General features: G+C 36.8%; 1 protein-coding gene and 1 long non-coding RNA gene across 3 annotated transcripts in view; both read left to right on the forward strand.

Moving 5' to 3' along the window:
• Nucleotides 1-27,517, forward strand: part of LOC142986742 (uncharacterized) — a 248,843-nt gene that overhangs the window by 161,412 nt on the left and 59,914 nt on the right. The gene's annotated exons all lie outside the window — the stretch shown is intronic.
• Nucleotides 7,806-9,759, forward strand: SoxN (SRY-box transcription factor soxNeuro). The gene has a single exon (XM_076135902.1). The coding sequence runs from the start codon at nucleotides 7,970-7,972 to the stop codon at nucleotides 9,071-9,073; it is 1,104 nt and encodes a 367-aa protein (XP_075992017.1). The 5' UTR covers nucleotides 7,806-7,969; the 3' UTR covers nucleotides 9,074-9,759.

Here is a 27,517-nt window from a genome sequence, read left to right on the forward strand (position 1 = left end):
TGGACGGCCGGGCGCGCGGAGCCTGCACGAGTGAGACCCTGCCGGGACTGTGCCGCCGCTCAGCTGACTGTGCTATATACACCTATACACTACATGTATATGTACTGTACCGAAGCCTTAGTGACTATAGTGATGTAGTTATAAGTTCCAAGTGTATATCGTGTATGTTTACCAAGACTAAGTTCCAACTTAAAGGTATATTTTTCGATATTGTGTGAAAAAGTTCATATTTTATTATAAATAACGTGTTTATTTCGCAAAAACGTTAAGTTAAATTAAAAACATGAGAGTTAAGTAGAGGTTACTTTGAAAGACCTTTAGCAACTGTCTGCCGACGGTGTTACACAGGTCTTTTCTAATAAGTTTAAAAGAAATTCTAATAAGATAAAATAATGTTGTTTATTAACAGTTAAAAGAAAAGGTTTTAGTGTTTTCTTTAACATTTTTGTTTTTAACTACTAGATTACCCAAAAAGATTATCTTTAAAACAATATCTCGCCATTTGCCAGACATATTCAGGATGAATTTATAATATTGAATTGACATCCAGGTATTCAATACCTCGTTGATGCGATAATTTGAATAAGTGACAATTTGGTGCGCTTACTTAAGTCTAAAGATACTGTAGCAAGAAGGAAAATTTGTATAAACCTGTAAAATACGAGTCCTTTGGCAAATACCCTATGTTTTCAAATGAGTAATTAAGTATTATAGTTTATGAGGAAGTAATACATGTGTTGATTTAAAATGAATAATTAATTGGCATTATATTTATGTCTCTTTTAGAGTGTCTTTGGTTATCGACCAGGAAAATTTGTTTGATATAAAAAAATGCTTGTCTTATTTGACTTTTAAGACTGTAATTTGTACTAACGGTGTTTATTTATTTGAAGAATAAAGGAATATTGGAAGATATCTTCTTTATAATAGATTGATAACTGTGAGAAGCATCAGATACAATTATTGAATTTTAGAACATAGCACATTGTTCCATAGTTCGATTTCCGGTCGAAGCTTTTTAGCTACTTCTTCATATCTATGAAAAATATAATAAATTATAGCTCCATTCACATTATTCATATGACAAATCTAATTACAACGACATCAGTTAATTAATAGCCAAAATACTTAAATAAGATGTCAAACATTCATTGTACTGTACACTACACAACAACAATGTATCAATGATAATGTCCTACGAGATATCAACACATTCTTGTACTCACAGTGAGTCAGCATCGCACTCATTAGACCAACAAATTTTAACACAGATGTTTGCGGTCAATATGTCCGTAATTTTCACCGTATAACCCGGACAATGTATGTAATTGCCAGTGTCAGAGGTCCACACCAACAAGAAATTAACTTTCTTCATCGGCCGGATTAATTTTATTAAAATAATGCGACGATACAACCAATTTTGTACGTATTTGATTGACGTTTCTATCAGTAAGGTGGAATACTAAATTGAGTTTCGCTATTCATACGAACATTTCACCGTTGATGTTAGTTATTTAGATATAAGTTAATGTGGGTAATAACCGGTTGTTTGATGAAGTTATTATGATTAAATTAGGATTTTTATTTATTTAAATTTTATTATTTTATGTTAGTAGAGTAGGACAAGTTTTTATTGGAATTACCTTTGAAGTTGGAACTTATAATTAAGTATCTAATCTATACTAATATTATAAAGCTGAAGAGTTTGTTTGTTTGAACGCGCTAATCTCAGGAACTACTGGCCCGATTTGAAAAATTCTTTCAGTGTTAGATAGCCCATTTATCGAGGAAGGCTATAGGCTATATATCATCACGCTACGGCCAATAGGAGCAGACTACCGGTAATTTTTTTTACAAAAACGAGGGAAATTATGACGCATTCTCTTTTATGTGACGCAAGCGAAGTTGCGCGGGTCAGCTAGTTTATTTATATACTCTTAAGTCTTGTACAAGAAAGTCAATAACATCATCCTATAGTTCTATAAAGGTCTTACAGCTGCAACTGTATTTTTTTTAATCGATAATTATGTTCTTGTAATTCAAATACAAAATGTATTGATATAGTATTTTAAGAATTATGATTATTTGAAGCAGACAACAAGGCGTTGTAATTGATGTAATGCCTGATTAAAATTGATGTAATTGTTGCAGAATGCAGTTGAATGACCTAAGATCTAATTCAAGTTACTTTTTTCATAATGTTTCAGGTCATTGACCGACGTTACGATTCTTAAATTAATATTCAATATTAAGACTCATACATAAATAACATGACAAGTGTGAGCTGAACAAACTAATCTAGAACATTTCACCCGACAGTTGGTGAATACATAAGGCTTGGTACTCACTCACGGGCCGCACGTTACTATTTAATTTGCGGCCAGCTCGCTTCCAAGATAGGCCTGATGAGACGGAGACAGCGGCCGGAAGTGGACCCTCCCCCTGTCTCCCACCCGAGTGGGGGGGGGGGGCACTGGACGCAGATATGTACTAGGCCTATTCAAGTGTGACGCTGAGGTATTAAAATGTTGATAGTGTTGACGTTGACGACGGCATGGCGGAATTTTCGATGAACATATTTTTTTGTTTGTTAAAAACGTTTTTTTGGAATATTATTTCATTGCAATTAAATTCTATTACACAAATGGTAACGATTTCAATCGGAAAGGCTCTGAAAAGCAAGACTATTCATTGTTACGATTATGAGATAATTTTTATATAGGTACCTATTTCTCAAATAGTCTATACTTATCTAATTATTATAGGTACAATAGAACTGACAAAAGTATTTGGAAATCTTTCACATACAATACCAAGTACAAATCAACAATATCTTATTTTACAACTACACGATGTGTTGGAATATTATATTTAGTCTGCAGTCGTCGGGTATCACCTCATCCGTATCGGAACATCTAAACAATCACTTACTTGCAATATCTATATTCGAACAATTCTCTCGATTTCAATATCTCAGGGTAGCAGGGGGGTAGCCTCCCCAAGGCGAGATGATAGCCGGCTCTTACGTGTGCGGTCTTGTTTGTGTCCAGGCTCGTGTCCTGCCTAATATTGCGCTTTCATTATGACATACGAGCCTTGGAATCCGACTTGTGACGCATACCCGAGACTACGATATTCCGCATATGAATATTTGGAACATCTATACTCGAGGTTAATATGTTTAATCAACTATTAGCACAATAAACCTAATACTTCTGAGTATTTGTTTGTCGGCAGATGATATCGAAAACAAATTATGTAGTTTTTTGTTTTGCTCAAAATTAAATTCGCCTCAAATCAATTTTGCAGTTGTCTACGAAGATTAATTCAATGATTCAGCATTTATCGGGTTACTCATTAATGAGACACTAAATTATTTATTTATTCACCAATAATGTTTTCTGTAGCGCTAAATTGTATTTACAGGTATGCAAATCAATTTAATGGAACACAATAAACTTATTTGTAACGCAAAACAGCTCGACACATTTTGACATTGTCGCACCAAAATAACGAAAAAGCATTGATATCCGACAAAAATCACGGAGCGCATCGTAATGCATTGTTAGTTAAACAATTAAACTATAATTGTGTGATACGCCACAAATTGATAATCGAAAATTAAAATGACGAGTTCCCGCCAACAATGCTCGGCGGCCATATTGCGGCGCGCGTCACCTCGGTGTTGCCATGCGCGATAATTATTAATTTGCAGCGGCACTCGCGACTGTCATTAGCGACACCTCGCGCCAATTACGAAGCTCAGGGAGTTTGATGAGCACTTTTTTATTTAGCACAAGCGTTACTCCGGCAATTATTGAATGACTCGCGACGCGTAAGCCTCTAGTGGTTTTCATTTGTACGAGAGTGATTCTGTAGTGCTTGAGCGTTGATTCTTTTAATGAAATGTTAATTGTAAGTTTATGCCGCCTGCAATGTTAAAGTAGCAAATTGATCGAATTTTTATTAATTGTTGTAAATTCTTACAAATGACTTTTTAAACAGATTATCAAGTTGTGTTTGAGTTTTAGGATAGTTGAAAAAGGTTTATTAGTTTCCTATATTTACAAACGACATCAACACTATCATAACGACGTTGAATATGAAAACAAAAAATTAAAGAATAGACTTAATTTCGTATGCAATTACAGTATGGACCATCCACAGTAAAAAGTTCAACCAAATAGTAGGTAACAAAGTAGGTAGGAAAATACCTAATGCAACCATCATTTCGAACCGAAACAGTGAAACGAAAGATTATCGCGGGTCCAAGGGAATCCCACATTTAACGCCACGGACTCCAAACCGGGATTCATTAAATCGAAACTGGAGCAAAATGGCGGCGACACCACTCGGCGCGAACCGTTTCACGCTCTGACAGTTTTGTACTCTGAATGCAGAATAGACCTAACCTATCTGCGATCTGCGATTTACTTGTATGAGCCTGACGTACCCAGTCTAGTCAACTTTGCTAAACACGTCACTCGGTGGCCGAAATAGCCCGTCCGTGCCGTATAATTGGATAGGTATTTGCCAATACCTAGGTAAATTCTTGGAATCTAACTCCGACAAAAACTTACTTTTAGTCATTAAGTGTCAATGCTCTTTTATATTAGCAGTCAAGGAGGTTGAATGCACTTTTTTAATAAACCTTTATGAAGTTTGAATGTTGGTGATGTTGCCACAATTTGGCTTCGTTGTGGAATTTTTGTTATTATAAGTCTTATATAATGTTGTTGTTCGAAAAAGTCACGTTTATGATTACATTATAGGATTGTGTTCATTTTGGAGGGCGATACGGTAATAGGAGTGTACTGTTGTTCGGTTGATTCATCTGCTAAACAACAGTGACTGAAATAACTCTGATCGTTATGAACTTATATTTGTAATCGTTATTTTGTTTTGAATGTGACAACATTTTTTTATTAGGCGGATTTCTTATGTAAGGAATGCTTAGTTATGACGTTGTTCAGTTATGACATTGTAAATAAATGTAAATAGTAATTATGATATAAATGTTATTCATCTTTCCTTAACTTTTTAAGTATGTGACAAAATTGGGAAGTATAAGCATGAAATAAGCTTGTTACCTAGTATCAAATGTGTATTACGCTATTTAAATGTATTTAATACTTCGTAAATAAAATACAAATCATAAGAATTCTACTTACAAAGTTGTAAAACGTATCTGTAAATATGCGTTACCGAAAATAAACTTCCTAAAAATGTTCCATGTGTTTTATTACCCCGTCCCATTGTCCCGACATAGTGAAAGTGCCACCGCTACTATCAGTAACCATAAAAATACCGATACCAATAAAAGGCACCAGTTTTATAGAGCTTAGAACAAAACAAAAGCCTTCAACTTTAAAACAATAGAAGTTTCAAGAAGACTACGACAAAGTCACTAGTGCATATTTTATACAATTATGACCACTATTACTCAAAGCGAAGGTCGATAATACCGTATACTATATTCAGGTATGAAAATTAGTAGAATTTAAATGGCAAAAATTCTAAGAACTTTTAAAGATTAGTGGTAGTTCGGAATTAAGTTTTCGACCTTTTGAGAATTTCGTCTTGGTTGAAAATAACGGTAGTTTTATTACATGCCACAAATGTAAGAAAATAATTTCTGTATTTTTATTACCTACCCTACTTCTTAAGCTAGATCTCAAGAATATAGATCTCTCTTAATAATATACACTCTCACATAGCATACGATTACTTACATATATTAAAACGTAATGGCGAACGTCTACCTTAATTCTAAATTGTTGCATATTATATAATTATTTTAACTAAGAGATTATCACGCAAGCTCATCCTTCACCTTCCAAATAATTCGGAAAACTAAGATATCTCACGGTCATCAGTAACCTAAAGTTAATGGAGAAATGATGAGCAAAGTTAAGCAAAGCTAAGCAATGTTCTATGCGGTTAGTGCAACACGGAACAGCATTTTGGATCTCAATATGAGACAAAAATCTCGGGTACTTTAGAAAACAACTAATCAAATATTACGAATATTATTAAAATCATTGATTTTAAATTATGATCTAGAGATTTCTGTTACGGACATACTCGTATCAAAAAATATTTTCAACATCTTTTCTTTATTCTTAAAGGAAAATATATCTTTAGGTCTAGTTTGTCTAATTGCAAGTAAAAGCGAGTGAAATATCAAACAATATTATTTAAAAAAAACAATAACATGCCTGAACTGACAATAATTAATAATTAGGTATATAGTTTGCAAACGAATTTATAAGTTAGATGAGCGAAACAATATTTTAGAAGTCGACAAAATCATAAATGTTGATTTACCCATGCCTTAGAAAAACTAACAGCACTTGTTTAATAATATTATGTCAATATCCCGCTATATAAGTCTATTGCTACTTATTCTTAAATGTAAACCTGCAATAAGGTATATCAAAATATATTTTATACAATCAATGCAGCATCAACGCTAAGGTTAAATAAATATAAACAATTTTGGTATGAAAAATATATTCTGCTTAAAAGAATCAATTTAATCAAAAAAGTTTCATTTCACCATTAAGTATAGTCACCGATTAAAACAACAAGATCACGATTGTTAAAATGAACTTTACAAATTGTAAGACACCCATTTCTTTAATTTTAAACCACTCAGAATACTTAATAATTTAGAGTCCCCAAAAACAATATTTAGTTCGTTCACAAATGGTTTTTAATTAATTCTTTTAAAACTTATTTTGTAGCATTCATATTAGCAATTACAATGTAACTACCTATTTCTCAAGTTTAGGTATATAAGTTATTAACAGGAAAAACATAGCTACAGTTACAGACATCTCTGTCTCATGTCTTTGTATAAAACAAGGATTGAATCGATGATTATTAAAATATCTATTACACAGAAGTCATATAATATCCAGATTCCGTGAAAACTGTGTCTGGGAGGGAACTTATTAAATTATATTGGACCTGAAACACCCACCCTTGAAACTTGCCGAATAAAATTTTACAAATAATTAAGTTAAAACATATTGTCTTGTTCCAATCAAATGTCATAACTAAGCTAGGTAGCAGAGTAGCATGCTACACACGAGCACGTGTAGAGGTCAGCAACAGTCCAGTCGGTCAACAATAAACAACGTGCTACGAAGTGCTACGACAGATATAATAAGCGCGCTCGTTTTCCGTATCATTGTATAAAGCAACGTCTTTACGTAAGAGGCTTCTTTCTCATTCAGTGATACCTACAGTAGATCGTGCTAACATTGTCACACGGGCCTTGAACTTACACAACAGCTGAACAAACTACAATGCTGTCTGTGCGTAACTATTGAGAAACATATTTTCTGTCTAGTCGACAAATATGTGATGAAAAATATTCATGTTACACTGATTCTTTGTTATTTATGTTGGGTTTTTGTGATTTATGGAAGGCCTAAGTGAATATTATGAACCCAAATTGAGATTGTATTATGTATATCAACTCTGTTGTATGTCTAGACAGTATAAAATGGTCCTATGTTCAGAAATGTCAAGTTGAGCAGGTAATGTGTAACATGCATGTGTAGTTTACAACATAAACTAAGGCCGAGAATGCAGCCACCGTCGGCAAACAAAATTGAGATTTGCATGAGGCGGCGGCGAGGCGTACGCTCGCCTCGCTCGCCACGCGATTAAAAATGCAGGGCGCGCGGGTGGGAGAGCGCGGGCGGGGCGGGGCCGCGGCGCGCGCTCCCATTGGCGCGGAGCCGGGGGGGGCGGACCCCGGCGCGCGCGCGGGGGGCGCCCGCAGTCGCCGCGCCCGGCCCGACAGCCTCCTCACAACGCACGTAGCCTCCGCGCCGTACGGTCCCGCGACACGGTATCTGACGCGCCCCGCCGCGAGTCCATGTGAGCGACCGACGGTTCTCTCGTTGTGTACGGTGAACGAAGGATCGGCAAGCTGTACGCGCCTCAGGAAGACGACATGTTGACGATGGAGACGGATCTCAAGGGCGGCAGCCTGCACGCCACCGTGCCGCCGCACCACGCACTCCAGCACGGCTACGGCTCGCTGGGCGCGCTCGGCGGCATGATGGCGCTGCCGCAGCAGCAGCCGCTGGCGCAACACCAGCCGCTGCAGCACCAGCACCACCAGCCACTGCCACAGCACCACGCGCAGCCCCAGCCTCAGCACCATCAACCGCCAAACAACAATAACAACAACACCAGCAAAAACTCCAACGCTGAGCGTGTCAAGCGCCCAATGAACGCGTTCATGGTGTGGTCGCGCGGGCAACGCAGGAAGATGGCCTCGGATAATCCTAAAATGCATAATTCGGAAATATCAAAACGTCTCGGTGCACAGTGGAAAGACCTCTCTGAATCTGAGAAAAGACCGTTCATCGACGAGGCGAAGAGACTTCGCGCCGTTCATATGAAGGAACACCCGGACTACAAATACAGACCGAGGAGGAAGACGAAGACCCTCGCCAAGAAACAAGAAAAATATCCCCTCGGCGGAGGAGCGCTGCTAGGCGCGGGTGAAGCGCAACGGAGCGCAGCGCCCGCAGCTCAGCAGCCGCGCGACGTGTACCAGATGACACCTAACGGATACATGCCCAATGGATACATGATGCACGACCCCAGTGCATACCAGCAGCAGGCATACGGCTACCCGCGCTACGATGTTTCACAAATGCAGCAGGGCGGCTACGGCGGCGGGTACTACGGCGGCGGCCAGGGCTCGCCGTACCTGCCGCAGCCTCCCTCACCGTCGGCCTACGGGCTCGGACCGGGCTCCCCCGGCGGCTACGCGCTGCCACCATCGTGCGCATCGCACTCCCCGAGCGGCTCGTCGGCCAAGTCGGAGCCGGTGTCCCCGGGCCCGCCGGGCATGAAGCGCGAGTTCGGCCACGACGGCGCGGCGGCGCTGAAGCGAGAGTTCGTGCCGCACGCGCACGCGCACGAGCAGCTGGCGATGAAGCGCGAGTACGGGCAGCAGGACCTCTCGCAGATCATCAACATGTACCACGTGCCGGACGAGCAGCGGTACGCGGCCGCGAACGAGCGCGCCATGCCGCTCATCTGAGAGTCGCCGTTCGCGTGCGACATCGACATCCCGCCGCTATGAGCTCGTCGAGTCGCCGCGTGCCGCCGCCTCCAGTGACTTTGTCGCGAAATATTCGCGTTAGGACTCAGTGATCGTTATCTCCCGGCCGTACATACTTCTAGGTATGTCCATTTATTTGTTTTGTATGTACCGACGCTGTTAGTGTTGCGAACTGTTGACTAGCGAGTCGTCGGCCCATCGCCGACGGCGGAACGTTCAATTAATGTTGTTGATGAATTATCTTGTATTATATTATGATTATTGTATTTTTTCATGGTTTAAGTTAAAATATTTTAAGTCGTGTCGTGCGGATGGACGCTAGAGTTGCGAGTGGTGTTAGAGTGAGAGACGATGTAGTGAACGAGGTAATTTGAATACCAAAAAAATTTGAACAAGTTGTAAATATAGTGTTAAAGGCTAGAGTTGACGTTGGAGTTAGTCGGTAAAGCGTAGGTAGATAGCGATAAGTCGTGCCACGACGCCACACTCGTACGCCCGTCGTGCGTTGTACAAAATATTTGTTATATGGAATCGAAAGTTATAAATCCTCGAAAGACTAAAATATTGTAATACGAAAATGTACAGTGAGTGTTATATAGTCAGTGGACACAAAAGTATATTGAAGAAAAGATGAAGTTATCAATAAACGACGCGTTAAAATTGTACATGCTGTTTTGTTCCATAATCCCAAGTGTTACCCCGCACGCATATTACTCACATACTATGCAAGCATTTGCTCAAGTAAATGCCTCAGACATGAATCATGCAAACTCGGCCACAGATACACTGTTGTCATAAAACAGAACACTGTTCAACTACCCACTTTTATTTACACAAATTGAAATAATATTGCCCACATTTTTACTATATTTATATTGATACTATAAAATAATCTAGGTATGAACACTATTATGCACATGATAAATACCTAAATGCCTTGTCACACCAAAACATTATTTTATAATTAGCTTTGGCTACTTCAGTACAAAAGACATCAACGCGCTACCATTTAGCGTACTTCAGAATTTAGTCAAATTATGGGCTTGTCCTTGCTTAGAGTAGAATATTGAGTAGGCTGTTTAGTTGAATATTAGAATTTATTAGATTAGTTAACAATGCAACACCTCATACAAACAGAAGTAAATAATTCGCAATAATTGATAACAATTCTATTATGTGAGTGACATGATTGTCATTCGGATATAATTAACTGCTATGAAAGGCTCTACAGGAAAATGTTTACATATCTATTACTACATTATTATTCGATACAAACCACCATTGAATAAACGAATTCATTGAACATTTAATTGGTTTGTAACAAATTGAACTTTTTCGACATAATCGCTTTGTTGTTAGTTGGACGCAACTAATTATTTCATTTATTATATCTTAATATTGACATTGATACTGACCAATACATTTATCAATGGTATTATTTTGAAAAAATCAACATTGATTTGATCACACATTTTATAAAACAGTTCCGCATTTATTAATATCCATTTACAGAATAATAGTAAACATTATTATCAATTTCCAATTAGTCATTACAAAAGCATTTCAAGTTCATTAGTAAAAAATATTCAAAACATGAATCTACATTCTCTACAGACTCTTATTCATATCTATTTTCAACAAACACCATTTATTCTCAAAAGCCTATACACCAAAGTACAGGGTGTTGTAAAATTGCGTCACACGCTCAAACTACATGAAGTCAATAGTAGAGGAAGTCGACATTTTAATCAATTACTGTCAACACGCAAGGGGTGAGGCGGGATTTAATCAAATCCCTCTGAGTGCTTGATATATTTCGGGCACTTTTCCCTCCCGAGGGATCCGACTCACAACCGACTACCGACTTAATCCTGTCGAAAAACGCCCAGATGTTTAGCGACATTCATTTAAACACTATTTTCACTTAACACTTTAATGTAAGGGTGATAAGAGCCGTTTGATAGATTATTCTGGAAGAGTAAAGTTATTTTTGCGTAGGTATATCATTTAATTTTAAACAAAGTTTTAGTTTCGATAATTTATTAACATATTTACTAAATATATGAATGTTTTTATATAAACGTAAAGAACTTAACAAAAAAAACAAAATAGTAAATACACGATATTAATGTCCAGTGAATATTCATTTTATATTTTACATAGTCTAATAGTTTTTATTCTACAGTTTTAATTAATACATATTTTATTATATCGTCAAATGTTCATTTAGCACACTATAGCTAACTTAAAAGTATGCAAATTAATTTTCAAGTTGTTTGGACAAAAGCTGCTCCTGAAAAAACCTATGTGTTTTTTTACTAACTTCTCAAGCTACGCTATCATAGTTAGAAGGAGTTGATCAAAATTATTAAAGTGATTAAAAAAAGTTTGAATACTCACAACAAATATATAACTATGAAAAATGAATTTATATTATACATTTTAATGAGCTTCTTTTTAACTGAGGCTTGAATTTACTTAAATATAGAAAATAGAAGGATAATTTCATTTATGTTAACTCGTAATCAATTTCAAAACATCCGCAAATTATTAGTTTTAAAATAATATTATTAAAATTTACGGACATAACAATTACAGGCCGTTTAACTAAACAAATAAGTAGACTACTAACTTTCAAGTTGCATAAACAAAAACTTACTTTTAACCAAAAGAACTTTAAACTTTCCAAAAAAAAAATAGTCTAAATATTTTCCTTAAATTGTGAAAGTTAGTAAATTTCCAAAATGGCATTTTTAAACGAAAGAGTATTCTGACTTTTTGATTTTTATTTTTTATTAGTTCGCGTTATTTAAGTTATAAAGTGGTCAATTATGTAAAGAAAATAAATAACGTCTTTTTGATGTCTCATGAAACAAAAATACTGAACACGATTATAGTTAATAACTTTTTATACTTCTCAAGATTTGTTGCAGAACAATATAAAACAAATTATTTTCTTAATGAATAGTTCAACAATAAGTTAATTATACAATAAAAAAAATCTCTTGCCCATGACACGCGTCGCCTGGATTTTTAAAAAGCAATATCATAAATACAGTTTATGTATTTTTTAACAAAATCTTCATCTAAATTAATTCAGCATTTAAGTCGATATAACCAAGCAAACCAACTGAATTAGTGCGATCACATTCAATATGAATTTTATACAATGTTTTAAGAAAAAATAACACAAACCGTTTGACAAACACACACCATAACATACCTATTATACATTATCATCGTAATAAAACAAACATTTATGCACAGAATAATTTGATTTAGTCTAGCCAACATTACAATTAATACACAAAAATATGAATTCCGGATGTGCTGGTTCCGCACCCCACCGTTCCGCGACGTGACCCGGGAGTCGAACCCGCTACCCGAGGGTGGCATAATCACGGTGCGTTCCCACGAAACCGCGGCATTGTTTCCTCTCACGGTTCGCGACATGTCATTGCGATGATTGCTGGGACACTAGACCACTACTTTCTAATCATATGTTCAGTAAATGATTTATACTGCGGTCAGATTCTTGAACCCTACAAAGTATAGTGAACTTTGTAGTTTATCATATTTATGATGTTAAGAAAACTTAAAAGTTTCAGACCATAAGTGTTTAGCGGTTTTCAAGCCAGTCGTAAGTAAAACTTATTAGTAACATTTTGCTAAATTACAAATCATAATTTTAGAATAGTTTTAAAAATTGTATATAAAGCCTTACTAATGTACTATTATCCATTATGATCTTCTAGGATCGGAGAAACTTTACACAACGTAAGGAAAAAGATAGATTTTCGCAATTAGTTTAAACACGGAACAAGCAAGGCATTTTTCCAAAATACACTGTGCTATTTAGTAACTGATGAATAATAATTATTTTATCCAGCAATATTCTTAGGTAATGCGATATACCAGAGCTTAATCTTAAATTATTATTCTTCCCAACCCCAGAACAGGAAATAAGCTGTCCAATTAAATCCAAATCACTGCTCAAAAACATTTTAAAATCGAAATATAAATCCCCAAATTGCACGGTATCGCATTCCGAAAAAAAACCCATGTACCACCGGTAACGTACAGACGGTACAGATGTACATCTGCCACCCCGCGCAGGCAGGCTTTACCTACGAACATCCGCCGACACATTTGGCCCCACGGTTTTTTCCCGCCATGTCGCAATTTGATTTCCCGAACTCCCAGGCGGTGGAACAATGTAAACATTGGAACAAACAACCAAACTAAAGTTGTCACGTAATTCGTTCGTCAAACATTCGTCTATTTGTTCTTGAGATTGACACCAGCCCGCCCCCGGCGGCGGACTTTTGTTTTTATGTTGCACGCTGTCAATATTTGGTCTCATTTGTCATTAAGTGGTTTTAAATGCCGATTCGTCGACGATACGCTGCGGCTGAAAGTGGGTGGCACTGTGTGGGATTTGTTCAAACACGTCTACATACGTAAATAGATAACCGTACGTATGTGTGAACTTTGACTTCGGAATTTAAATGGGAGTTGAGAAATTCTAACGCTGTAATAGGAGGAATCGTAGGAATCTGTATCCACCCTGTGATATTAAGGAGAAATATTTAGCCTTGGTCAGAAGTCGGAGTTGCTGCAATGAGTCGCTCGTCGAACGCAGCAAAAAAAATTAAGTGGAATTTTAGCCTTAGTTTAGTGCGCATGACCTTCTCGGAATCGTTAGTTGCCGTAACGGTACTTACGTCGTCTCCCTCAGGTAGGCTGCACTCACTAGTTACTTGAACACTCGGTGCAGTCGGGAACGCGTTTTTATGATGACTTTTTCAGTCACCAGTACTCCCAAATGACGTCTAACACGTTGTAGTTTTTGCTCGTCTATATTTTGAGTTCTCGGTATTGACTTTTTCTTGAGGTAAACATTTACTTATTCACTGTAAATGTATCGGAAATAAATATAAATAGAATTTATAAAATACTTACAAAATAAATTAAAAACACTTGTCACCTTTATATTCATAACAGTTAAACTGTGTAACAGTAGGCCTATATTCACAAGAAAGCTTTAGGCTATTACCGTTTTGTTAGAGCAATTTGACTAGCATAGAACACAATTCGTAAAATAAAAACTCGATCCGGGAGAAACAGCAAACCTATTCTCCGAACAACAACAAAAAATTACGTCTAAAAGCATATAACTACGTTAAAAAAGCAATGATTCCATCCAAACAATTTTCTTTAGCGGTAAACGCTTTAACACGAAAATAAAACATAATATGTGTGTGAACTAGATAAACCGACTTCAAATTAAATCAGCCGCTAACAATTGTAGTAAATGTATTGTGTCGCAGGTGCACTTGATGATTTGCACTTTTGTATTAAACGGGAATCTTTAGAAAAAATCGATTCGGAATCAATTCTTTGTTCGCCGATGGATATTGGGGCAGAACGAGGAATTTATCTGAAATGACTGAAGTGTGACACGATTATGTTTCTGCATCTTAATCCGCTACGCAAAAACTAGTCTAATACAGATCCGTTTATAGCTCAATGCCTGAATAGGCAGGGGCGAAAAAGTCCCAAGTTTTTGTGAGTGTAACCTATTTTGATAATGAAACGGCTACTGCTGTGATAATCACCACGCTACGCGTATTTGAGGCTTCTCAAGGATTCATTAGAATCAACCTAATTATATTATTGAGTACACACCAGGCTGTACTTGCGCACGCACATTTTCTTACTCATTTTCATTTTGTTGCATAATATTCACATAGTCGAAGGCTTTTTAAGCAGGTGAAAGAAAAACTCTAATTCGAAATCAAAAGATACGTAAATGTTGAAAATAGTTGTTACAGGATTTGTGAAGAAATGCTTAGTAATACGAAAATGCGATGTCTGAAATGATTTCTGTCTGTCATTACATACCAGTAAAGCGTAGGTGTTATCCTTCTCCGATAACTATTTTTAGGCTACAGGCAGCATACAAAAAAACCTTAGATTCAATTAGAACTAAGAATATTTTTGAAAGGTTCGCAGGGCATTTTGAGAAACATACTTACTCTCGGATATAATCCATAACTGCGTTCACCTAAATATCATTAATAATAATACCATAAATATCGGCAACAATAAAAATTTAACAATTACGGCATCTAATCTATGTTCTTACATTGTATTCCCATAACTGCTTCGCTTTACAAGGCCATGGTAAAAACGCCGCAATAAAAAAGTATATTTGGAAAGTTTTATTACCGTAAAGGGTTGCCAACAGCAATATAGGGTTGCATCGTAAAATAATTACCCGTGCTTTCGGGACACCGCCAAAGTGAACAAGTAACTGTAAAAGCGATGTCGGTAATTATCACATTGATGTTGTTTCTAGCGGTTATTAACACTAAGTAAAATCTGTTTAGATAACACACGGTGAATAAGTGGCTGGTATTGTGTGAGAATCTATTCAGGGGTTTAAGACGTTTTGTTGAGTAAAGCACTATGCCTACTGTGTTGTATATTATGGTATCCGATTTGTGAGAATTCTGTTTTGATGAAAATTTAAGAAACAGTTAAGTTCAGGGTTTTAAGAAAATGTTCAGAAATAAACGTGGTGGACTCGTGTATATTATTATGAACAAATGCCAATCGGACTTTTTTCATTTTCATGAAATTAAATATGATAATTGTGAATACTTATGTTTCGTCCATACTACCTGCCGAAACTGTAACCATTTATTGAGCACATTTCCAAAAGCCAAACTTTTACTTAGAAATGTATAAAAGCAACAGAAATACCCAAAGACATTTTGTCCATCAGAGAACGAAAAAATCAAAATCGGCTCTCCACTTGCATATTACTCATTCCCTAGAAATCCACAAAATGTCAAAAAGTGAACCTTTCACATTCTTTATAGGCTCAAGTAATTTTAGTGATACGTTATCACTTTATCAGTGAGTGTCTGACGAATACTCTTCCTAGAACTGTACCAGTAGTCTATTAGTCATGTAAGCTGTTCTAGATTGAGGCAAATTTTAATATCACTTTTGTAATTCAATTTGCGACTTTCATAATAAAGTGTATCAAGCAACAGTTAGCAAAAGTTGTTACACGATGTTTTTAACGTACCGTAATATTATATCACGAGGATAAGTTAATGTTTGATACATTTCAAACGGTTATTTCAATTACAGTTTACGTAATCGAAAGTATGGCAGAAGTTGGAAGTTTTTTCACAATGTCTACCTTTAGCTTTGTGAATTGTTTTCGGGATTTTCAACACCAACCTTCTATTTATAAGCGCTTAATGGTGGTATCGTATTTGGTATTTTTCCTTCTTTTTGTTTTTCGTTATGAACATTTTCTCGAATGAGTCAAACTAATCCATTCGAAAATCTTTTTTAAGAATCATGTTGTAATAAAGTGTAGCTCAAGTATCGGGTACTATTTATAAAACTCCTTTTTGCTAAGATTCAAATTCATAATCTAGTGGTCGCAATAATTGTGTTCTCTGGACACCGAGAGCGGCTATATAAGTTAAAACGCTACAAGCGTAAACTAAAACCACAAAAATCGTATAATTGTCTTCATGTATTTGTATATCTCCAACTACTTATTAGAATAAAGCTAATAATACATCGTATACTATTTACTTTGAAACAAACTAAAATACGAAGTATGTAGGCGTTGGACAGAGTTCACCGAACACCAATGATCGTACTTATTTAAATACGTTTAGGTACAAGTCAAACGAACCTTTGTTGAAAACTTCAATTAATATTAAACTGCTAAACTTTTTATTTGCGTCAAGTTTACCTCATTTTATATTCATTTTATTGTTTTTTTATTTAATTTTGTTACTGAAATAAATTGTGATTCATTGTCAGGTACTAATGACTTGGGTTCTGTGGATGTTTTATGGTGAAGTCGTTTATTGTCGGAAGCTTGACATGTAGAAATATTTAGCTCCTTAATTTCATTCACAATAAAACATAATTTACTGTTTAAGGAGCAAAACTATATTCTCTTTTAGAAGGCCTATCAAAAGAAATTATATCTACCTTTTTAAACTACTATAATTGGAAATAGTCATATTTGTTTCTTTTGTAGATAATTAACCGATTTACAAATACGGTGCTCATTAAATCGTTACAACTACTGTAGCAAATTAGCGGACATATTCACAAAATAAAAATGACTGCCGTAAATCAACACCAGACTAAAAAAACAAACAAGACGTACCCAAATCAGATATAATATATGTAACGTGGGCGCTTCTGTAGTTCTCAATCAAGCTCCAAGTAGGTGGGTAGGCATAAAAAACAAAGGGCCGGGGGCAACACATAAATCGCCCCGATAGAGTCATTAGCCAGGGGCGGACTTGCCGCTGAATAATTAAAAACAAATAAAGTCGACACGGATTATGTTATCTACACCATCGCGATCGCTCCCTCGTTTATTTTTATTTAATAGTTCATGTTAACTTACACGGATATCACGGTTTTAAGATTTTATATCGCTTCGGTAAATTGATGTTTAATGGGAGCAGTTCTGCCTTCTGGTGATTAACTATTTAAGTAGAAAAATGGTTGGTATATTTTCAAGGCTGTTATAAGAATATTTTGTTGTTCAATCATGACAACAAATATTAATTTTAACGAAATGACTAGTGTTAATAATTGCTTTTTATCACTCAAAACACTTGTTATTCATTTTGATATCATAAGGAACAAAAGAATAGTAGGCACCCAGAACATAAATAACGTTTTATTAATCATAAGCACCTTTACCTATTAAACAAAACGCTCTTGCGAAGCGGGAATTATTCCCATTGCAATAGTTGAATTAAAAATATTTTAGTGTAGATCCATTCCTGTATTTGTGGGATATGTTCTTGTACAGATACGTTCTCTACAACTGTCACACACCCTGTAATTAACCACCACTATTTGTCAAATGATATTTGTTTTGATTATTTACAACCAATCAGTGGGACACTTTATTAAACTGCAATTTCACATTTACGAACCAGATAAACATATAGTTAGACGTTACACGCGGAGTGAGTCAGGCTAAGCTGTTTTAATTATTGACATAACTAACATCTATCTACTTTTGACAAACTTCTAACTTGGAAGTAAGTATGAGTTAAAATTATTTAGCAACTATATTAAGCATGGCGAAGTTCAAATAACACACAAAGCTTTATTTTCTATCGTAAATATTACCTGAACTGAAATTTTTATGTCGGAATTATACTTTTTATCAGATTAAAATAAGTCTTCAAGGAGAACTCAAGGAATTTATAGAAGGAATGTTTTTGGCAATGGTCTAAGTTTTTCAAAGAATGTGTCTTTAAACCTTCGAAACCTCTTTCCTTAATTTTAATGAAGCTAGCAATCTATACAAGAAACAAAAATAATATGTTAGAAATAGTTAAAACAAAACACGTTGACGTCCGAGGCACAGTCCGAGGTCTGATACGAGTGTTTGTACAATTTATGTGTCGAGCACCCTCGGGGAGACGCGCCGGCGCCTTCCAAACACACTGAGTGACCAGCAGATGTGCCTCCGACGTGAAGTAATAGCTTGAAGGTTCTATAATTATGGTACAACCTGTTTTAACCGTTGTTATAAAGTAGGAACAAAATATCTTCTGCATTTTTTAACAATATTAATGGTCGACAAATATTAAGTAATAGTGGTTAGTGGATAGCAAATATAACAAACTGTGTCAAAACCTTACGTTAAGCTCTAAGTTTTAGGTGTCATCAAACTCAATGAAGAACCTATCTATAAGCGTACATCCTGTCGTAACTTCGTAAGTAGGCACATGCAACTTCCAAAACCGAAAATTAACTATATTTAGAAATTCACATGTCTGGGGGCATATAAAATAAATCTTGTTCACAATACTCCGCTAAAATGTCGAAAAACCTTTCATTAACGCAATGTTAATTTGATGCCTACATAAACGTAACTATGCATCATTTTATAACGTAAACTACTCGCAAGTAAACGTGTAATCCAAGTTTATCCCTCAAGCGACGACTGTTACCAAATTAATTTATTGAACGGTCCCGGCTAACGGGACCGCTGAAGACTCTTCTGCCAGTCACACAATCCACTCACGGTCCAACGTTGAAACTCAACCACCTCACGACAAAACACACAAAACCCAACCACACCACCCCAAGAATAGAGCTCACTTTACCTCCGCTGCAATCCGACATACGACGAACGAACACAAAGCACCAGGCAGTAAATAAACAGTTGATACTGACTACACATCATTACATCAAAGAGACGAATAGCCATTGTGATAGGACATTGCACTTTACACAGCAACGAATACGTGTCAGAATCAAATGTGTGGCGGTTACAGGAGTTTCTTATCGAACAGTGGGTTAGTGGGTGCGAGCGGTGCCAGGTCAAACGCTTAGCAAACAACTACGGACTGATTCGTCTTGGCGTATATCGTGAAAAGGTTGCAAAACCTTGCGGCCCTAACTGCATTGTGTTCGATGCATTTCGTTCCACTGAAACCTGCGCGGCAGACTTATTTCTATAAAGGGAAATGATGCATAGAATCTACTTTTCTTACGTAACATACGCAATATCAGGCTGTAAGGTACATTGTTGTTGGCAGTGCTATCAAGTTCTCAGGCCTTGTTGAACTCCAAACTATGCGATTGTTTCACTCGAAATTAAGTTCTGTTTAATGCGGTTTCTGAATAAAAAGTGTCCAATATTTTGCGTCAACTTTCAAGGCGTGATTCATTGCCAAATTAAATTCCTATCCATTCAGTAACAGAATTAAATTGAACTACTTTTAAAAGAATTTGTTTTTTTTTTATAGGGAGAAAGGGTGGACAGTGATGAATTCTGTTAAAATGTTACCAACCCTGTTTTTGTTTCGCTGCTGGCATGTTCTACGAAACTGGAACCTTAAACGAACTAGCATGTCATTGCCACCTGACCTTAATACTTCCACGAAATCAACACATCAAATTGATTTCGTTTTTGCTCAACATATTAGTTAGAATATCATTAGATGAATATTTTTTACAACAACGTCCACGTTAACCATTCATAGTATTGTATTTAATAGGCGATAATTCACAGTACAAAATCAATTACGACGAAACATAACAAGTCATTAAACGAAGTAGCAAAAGGGAATAGTTCTTTGGTAGATTCAATTATAGTTCCAAAAAGACTACTGTAGAACAATACAGAATTATGTGAACAACCAACCGTGGCGCGGGATTGTTGCTATCAGTTAACAAAACAACTCGGAAGCAACCAGATCAAACCCAAAAATAATCGCCCATCAATCAACCGTTCGGATCCCCATAAAAAACACTTTGAAAACTCCCGCCTATAATTGGTACATAAAAAACAAAAGTAGAAGTTTATAACGAGACGAAACTCCCAAATCATTCTGTTTAGTGCGAAATTATAGTGTTTTAAACGGGGCGTTTAAGTGATCGTACGTCAGTAATGAACGGGTATTACATAAGTGGAGCGCCACGGGACGGAAAGTTCGCCGCAATCTATTAGCCGAATAAAAAGTAAGCCTAATTTCACACCTGTTTACCTTTAATTCCATAATGACGCGGGAGCAATGGGCTTTTTGCACGCGCTTCGGCGATCGCTATCAGTTATTTTTACGTAGACAGTAATACAAAGGCGTCGTGAGAAAATGTAATGTGTGAACGTGCGTTTACATTGAAAATGGATAACTATGTCTTATGGTATGAGGAAAATTTTCAAAAGCTTGTAAATAGTTGCCAAATAGACATTTTAATCATTATAATCGGTTTTCCCTTTATGCCGCTTACAAATTGTTCAGAAAATTTGAAAAAAATACTTGCAGTCTGTGAGCACACTACATAGATACAATGACGCCATTACTTCGACAAAGCAGTTATCTAGTCAAAGGTTTATTTGTGGCAAAAGGTTAAGAAAACAGTTATATCAATTATCAGTAAAACCTTAAACGCCATAAAATTTGATCTTCTTCGAAAAGTACCTATTATCAGAATCCATGTGTTAAACGCCTGATTTAAAAGTAAGAGGTTTTTCACAGAAAAAGTATTATCGTGACTAGTGGTGATTGCTTTTATTGACCTTCGGCTAAGTAGGTGCCCAGCAGCAGTCACATTCTTACAAGATTAAAGTACATTCTTCCACAAATTTAATGTAGGTACCCATTAAGAAAGTTTTACAGTAAACCAATTATTATAAATGAGAAAAGTACAGGAAAATCTCGGAAATTTGGTTTAATCGAGGGCAACAGAAACTGTTTACTTTTTTATTTATAATGCTGAATTGTAGAAACTCTAACATTTGTAATAGTGGTAAAATGTGCCTTGGAATGGAATCGGCGGACTGATTTAAATTTCCAGAATTCCTAGTTCTTCCGACGCTCTTAAGTGAGATCCAAACGAAAGGTCTTTAAAGAGAATACCTGTCACTTCGAGTAATCCTTGCCAGTAACTCAATCTGTAAGACGCCCTTAAACTCCTAATATTTTGCCAAAATGCTTTAGACTTATGTTGCATGCATTGCAGGAAATGCAACTTTTACAACATTTATGATATTGCATCTTCGCTACAGTACATAAACGACCTTGCCTGACCTATACTTAGGTAAACACCACGCAACAAAACGATTCCTCAAAATTGCAGCCACCGTCGTTACGTCGACGTCTGTAACAATTGGTGGCAGTTATCACCTACTGCTGGTCACCTGGCACCTCGGGGCTGCGGGGGGGTGGCGCGCAGGGGGCGAGGGGCGAGGGTGTGACGTCACACCGTGGGTGCCGACACGTCGCCGTTCCGCTCCACAAACAGCAAGGTCTGCGCAGCCTTGACGTCGTCGCCCCACATTGCGCACCGGCACAGAACCGACCACTTTTTTACTAAATACTACATAGTACAACGGAGGAGTATCTTCCGGAGATAAGTGAGTCATGGTCTGATATGAAACTTGGGAGACCTTATCACCAACAGCTTGTGAATTTTATGCAAGAGCCAGTTTCAAAGGTTATCGTGGAGCTAATAAAAGGACACGTAAGATTCGAAAAGATTTCAGAAACTCTTGCATACCTTATAAAGCAAGTATCGTGTATCCGGAAACACAACCCAGTTGTTAAGGTAAGTTGAAAACTACCACTCGTACCAGTCATGACTTTAATGCCCTGTTATAAGTCTCTACCTCTACATTGATTTAAGCAAGAACGAAGAAATTTTGGGACTCTGGGTTTTTGCCACCAACAAACACAGGTTAATCTACGAGTATTACTTAACTGCGTACCTATAAGTACCTAGCGGTCAATCTGCTAGACGTAGACACAACGCTATTCTACGGTTAACCGCAAAACTATTAAGGCTGCTGTCAATATTCTCCAAGTGCATTTACATCATAGATTATTGGCCACTTCAGCCAGTAATATGGTAAGTATTACTTATTAAAATACTAAAAGAGTTTTATATCCTTTTGCGTACTCCTGCCGCCGTACACTTATGTCAGTAAACTTCAAGATTCCAACATTTTATACCTAGCCATTTTATCGTACCGAGGCTCGTCACGATCAAATAATATTTTTATTACTGTCATAAATATAACTTCAAAAGATGTGAGGAAGACTCGTAGATGCGTCACAGCCTCATTTACTACGTGTTGTGAACTTTTCAAGAACCTCACAATAGAATTATGAAATCTGTTTTTATTTTTTCTTACGATCATTAAATGCATCGGCACTCAGAAGAGTCACTTTATGCTTCAGAGCTGTTGTTTGTTCATATGCACCGCTCGCTAATGAGTATGAACAAGACGGCGCAATTAATCAACACCGACAGAGATAATTTATAAAAATACTCCGCCATAAATAAATACAGTCATAAACATTTCAAGAAATCGTTAAGTAGCGACAAAAACAAGTAAGCAATAAAAACAATTGTCCGAAGTTTGGATCTAGTAAAATGTACTTAAATTTTGAAAAGACGTCCCTGGGTCGGGGCATGGCTAATCAGTCGTCGGGCGTCGTCCGAGACAATGGTGTCAGCGTGAAAGCCTCATAAAACTACGGGCCCCGTAAAACCCTGTCCAAAATATTTACAGCGCGTGACAAACGGTGCGGCCTTTGTCTTGCAAGGATTGTCTCGGCCATTCGTCGCGGTTAATCTTCTGACTACGTTGCAGCGGACATGTGCGATGTGTTACGGACATGAGATTATTTGACACGAGGATCGATCGTAAAAATACGTGTGTATCTAACTGTTGCCGTGTGGTCTTTTTATGAACATCACAGCAGACCTCAGGTGAGTAGCGCGAATATTCTCGAAGGTTCGAGGAGACTCAAGATCCGGGAATGTAAGTATGATGGAATGAAGGTAGATCATGAAGATGAGAAAAAGCTTTGATTAATGCTAATTATGATAATGTTATGACCTAGCTTAGAATATACGCAGGTTATCAGTTTCGATCACTTGACTCGCCTTTTTTGTCCGTAGTGAAAGGATCCTCGAAAGTTCGCCATTCCTGGTATTCAATAAAAAGTTTTCCTCCCAACTTGTACTCATATAACTTAATGCAAATACATTTTCTATTAGAGCAAACATCTTTTTTACATAATAGCCAATTTATTTTTTGCTTTCACTAGGTACATTATGTAAGCATTCCTTCACGTGATTGCTGTCAACTTTCCTCCTCGATACGCGTCAATGGTACACCACCGGTTGATATGCATCCATTTTCTTAACATACATTGAAATACTAAGTATAAAAGGAAGAATAAAAAGATTTATGGATTAGAGAGAGCATAGCACGTGCCTTCACATAATACTTATGATATTGAAGCGATATCTCGCAAGTTGCGGCCGGTGCCCGCAGCTGAAAAAAGTAACAAACAAATAACACTTTCGGTTCGTTTTACTTCGCGTCGTTAGCTATAAAACCGATGGCGATGTGGCGATGTCCAATAACTGTGAAAGTTCACACAACAATTTAGGTTTTTAACACTGAGCTGCCACCGCGAGGCTCTCATTAACTCGCTGAGCCCATGGGACCCCGACATGTCGCTAATCATTTTATTGTTTTCACGAATTATCGGAAATAACTTATGGATAGCCTATGAAATTGTAAAATAAAAATGTACGTGTGAGTAAATATCGTCATAATAAACACCTACTAAACAAATTATATTTTTATGTTATTTGGTGAGCTTAGTCATACTCATAACTTCAACCATCCTACACCTACTCTTATTCAACTTTTATAGCACATTATTTTTCCCAACTTTGTAAAAGAGATTACACGATCATACTTATTTTTAAACAAATTAAATATTTAATTTTTTTCGACCTTTCTTTGAAAATCCAAAATCAGCCCACGTATAGATAACTTATCATTTTTATCACCAAACCAAACATTTCATCACAAGACAATTTTCCATCTCGTACACTCAGTTAAAAAAACGACCTCCATCTCGAATGTCATTTGCACGGCGTGCCGTAGAAAAAGCAATTATTTCAATATCTCGGTGCCGGCACCCAGCGGTCGGGCAAAAAGTGGTTCGAGCACGCGCGCCACTGTGACCGAACGTCGAACGCAAGAAAGTTTGGAGGAGCCCCGAAGGACATCGGCTTCGAGTCGATAAACTGACTTGTGTACGTAATAGCTTCGATTAAGTGTTTAATTGGTGTTTGTAACTCACATACTTATTATATATGCGTATGGTAGGCGGGGCTTACGGGTGATATAGGTATCGATAAACGGGCCTACGCTCTTTGCGACGATTATGAATGAAGACTTCAATGCTTAAACTGCTTCAAAATGATAAATCAGTATCAATAAGACTTAAAATTACCTTCTGACATTTTTGGCAATTGAAATCTACTGGTGTGCTACATTAAGCAGTAATAATAAGCGGTACTACAGCAGCTACTGGATAATTCTGAATGAGATATTCTCATAATACGTGCTACAATCCACGCCAATCACAGTTATATCATTCGTATTGTATTTCAACAGAAAAACTTTTAACTGTATCCTCAAAGATGGTAGAAAAAACCCTTGTCCTCAGCCAGGTTCCACTCTAATGCGCCAAATGTTTCAAACAAATACCAGTAATAATACTTCCGCTGATCAATTATATTTTTTATTTGATTAAAAAAACAGTTTCGCTTACAAGGTTTACTGGCCGATTAGACACGTATAACGATAAATAATTTTACAGACGCAAACCGCAATAATTCTTTAAACGTTTCATAGTAAACGCATTCGGTTTGCATTCCGAATTGTTATTTGATTTAAATGCAATTTATTGTTGCTTCGATTAAGTTGAAGTCTGTATTAAGTGGTCTATTTCTATATGGAACATGATAAAAACGTCTTGACAATTTTATTACTTTATTTATGCAGACAGATATTATAGATGTCCTGCTACTTCAATCAGATTAACTTTGTTGCTCGACGTCTTGAATCGGAACAAGGACGAAATACTTATGTATATGGCAGTAGGTGAGTAGTAAAACCCTACTCTTGTATTTATTTTAGTGCAGTGCAGCGCAAGTCAGTACAACCCTGTTTTTGTTAAGTGGCAAACATTTGTGAGTGTCACTCGAGTGACAATGCATCGACGACATCGAGTGGTCCAGTCCAACTCGACGCCACTACCATTTGCTCTCAAAATTACTCTAACACAACCAACAAAACGAATGTTAAATCGAATATCGTAATCATGTTGTCTGCAACGTAATCTTTAGTATCATAACATTTTTGCATGAATAATCCGATTGCGAATTCGTTAATATCGAAACTATACTCCGATACTTCTCTATGTGATTGAAGTGTCAGTCGTGCAAATTGGAAACTTATCGATTGACAAATAAGCACACTACACTATAAGGAAAAAGTGATCGGAAACTGTGAGAAACAAGACACAGTGGACCGCTTTAAGTTGTGCGAGGCAAAAACGTTGTTATGCAAAGTTATTAGATAGTTATCAGTCATGAATTGCACTTCTGTCGCGATTTCAGCCGACGTAATTATTATTATTACTTTATAGCTGCTTTCTCTTACTATGTTGGTGGCAGTTGCATTATGAAGGAAGTGCATCGGCTGACTATGTTGTTGCACTACCTACTTATTTTAAGTTCCTCGTTTGGTTGTTATTGATATTATGAACTGCTTATCGCTTATTTTTTCTGATTTTATATAACCTGACTTTCTTTTGAAAAAAACAACTCCCGCACTAAGAATTGCTCTTGTGTCGCGGGGACTTATATGATTTAAAAGAAAATCTTTGTTTTTTATCCAGAGTAGAACAATAAAATAGTAGTCAGTGATAGAATTACTAATAATTATTTACCAAAAAGCGATTCGTTGTCTGTCTAACATCGTTCTACGATCCCTCATCATGAACACTTCTACTGAGCAAGTACTTACACTATTACACAACCCACTAAACGAAAGTTAAGACCTATACACGAGAGAAAAGCAAAACAAATCAGTGATCAACAAAAAGTGCGCCTGATGTCGTCTGTCCATTAGTAAGTATCATGAGTTGAGTTTTTAACTAAACGTTGTTGATCAGAAAAACCCAGTTAGTTTTTGTTCAACAGGACTTAAAGCGTGACGTCGCTCCCGTATGACTAGTGAGCCGAGAGGCGACAAAAATGATGATGGGATTGACGCATAGGTAAAACCCGATAATGAGATGAGACAGTTGTGAAGTAAGCATTTTGAAATATATGGGACAACACCCTACGAGATGGATTGTATACTGCATATGTAAGTTTTGCTTATCTGCTATGAGCGTCATCACACAAATCTGAAACTAAAATATTAGGTTATAATTATCTAAATTCTATTTCCGAGATCTAGAGTACAATTTAACAAGCCTAAGAAGTCTTCAGAGTTCACCAATGACAAAATCTACCTTCTCGTAAGTGTCGGATGACGTACGTGATAAGGGACAGAAAATGCATGAAAAAAATTGTCGATATTCCTCTTGATAATTACTTATTCAGAAGTGAGTCATACAGAAACCAAACTATAGCCTAGATCGGTCACATCCTTACAGGATGATGTTTAAAATTAAATAAGTTTTTAAGTCTCAATTGCATCATATTCTATCGCTTCAAAAGATAGCTTAAAGGAATAAATGGTAGGGTCGTTGCGTCGGTAACTCGGTACGTAACGGGACGGATTGCAAGTATGTCGGCCACCAATCAACGCCGAGTGTCGCCTACCTAACTCATGTGCTTTAGAAAGTACGCCGGGCTGTGACCGTTGACATTGTACGCGTATATAAATGTTCTACATTTAACTGCACCGTGTTGCTTTCAAGTACTGTAGAGATTCGGTAAGTATGAAGCAGCTAGCAAGTCCTACGTATCTCTTCAAAAGTTTGCAGAACAGCTTCGATTATTTTTAAGGTTGTG

This window comes from Anticarsia gemmatalis, chromosome 3 (assembly GCF_050436995.1).
Source record: "Anticarsia gemmatalis isolate Benzon Research Colony breed Stoneville strain chromosome 3, ilAntGemm2 primary, whole genome shotgun sequence".
Classification (NCBI taxonomy): domain Eukaryota; kingdom Metazoa; phylum Arthropoda; class Insecta; order Lepidoptera; family Erebidae; genus Anticarsia; species Anticarsia gemmatalis.

What these genes read in the sequence shown, in the direction of transcription:
- SoxN (XM_076135902.1), top strand. Translation starts at nt 7,970, where the DNA reads ATGTTGACGATGGAGACGGATCTCAAGGGCGGCAGCCTGCACGCCACC.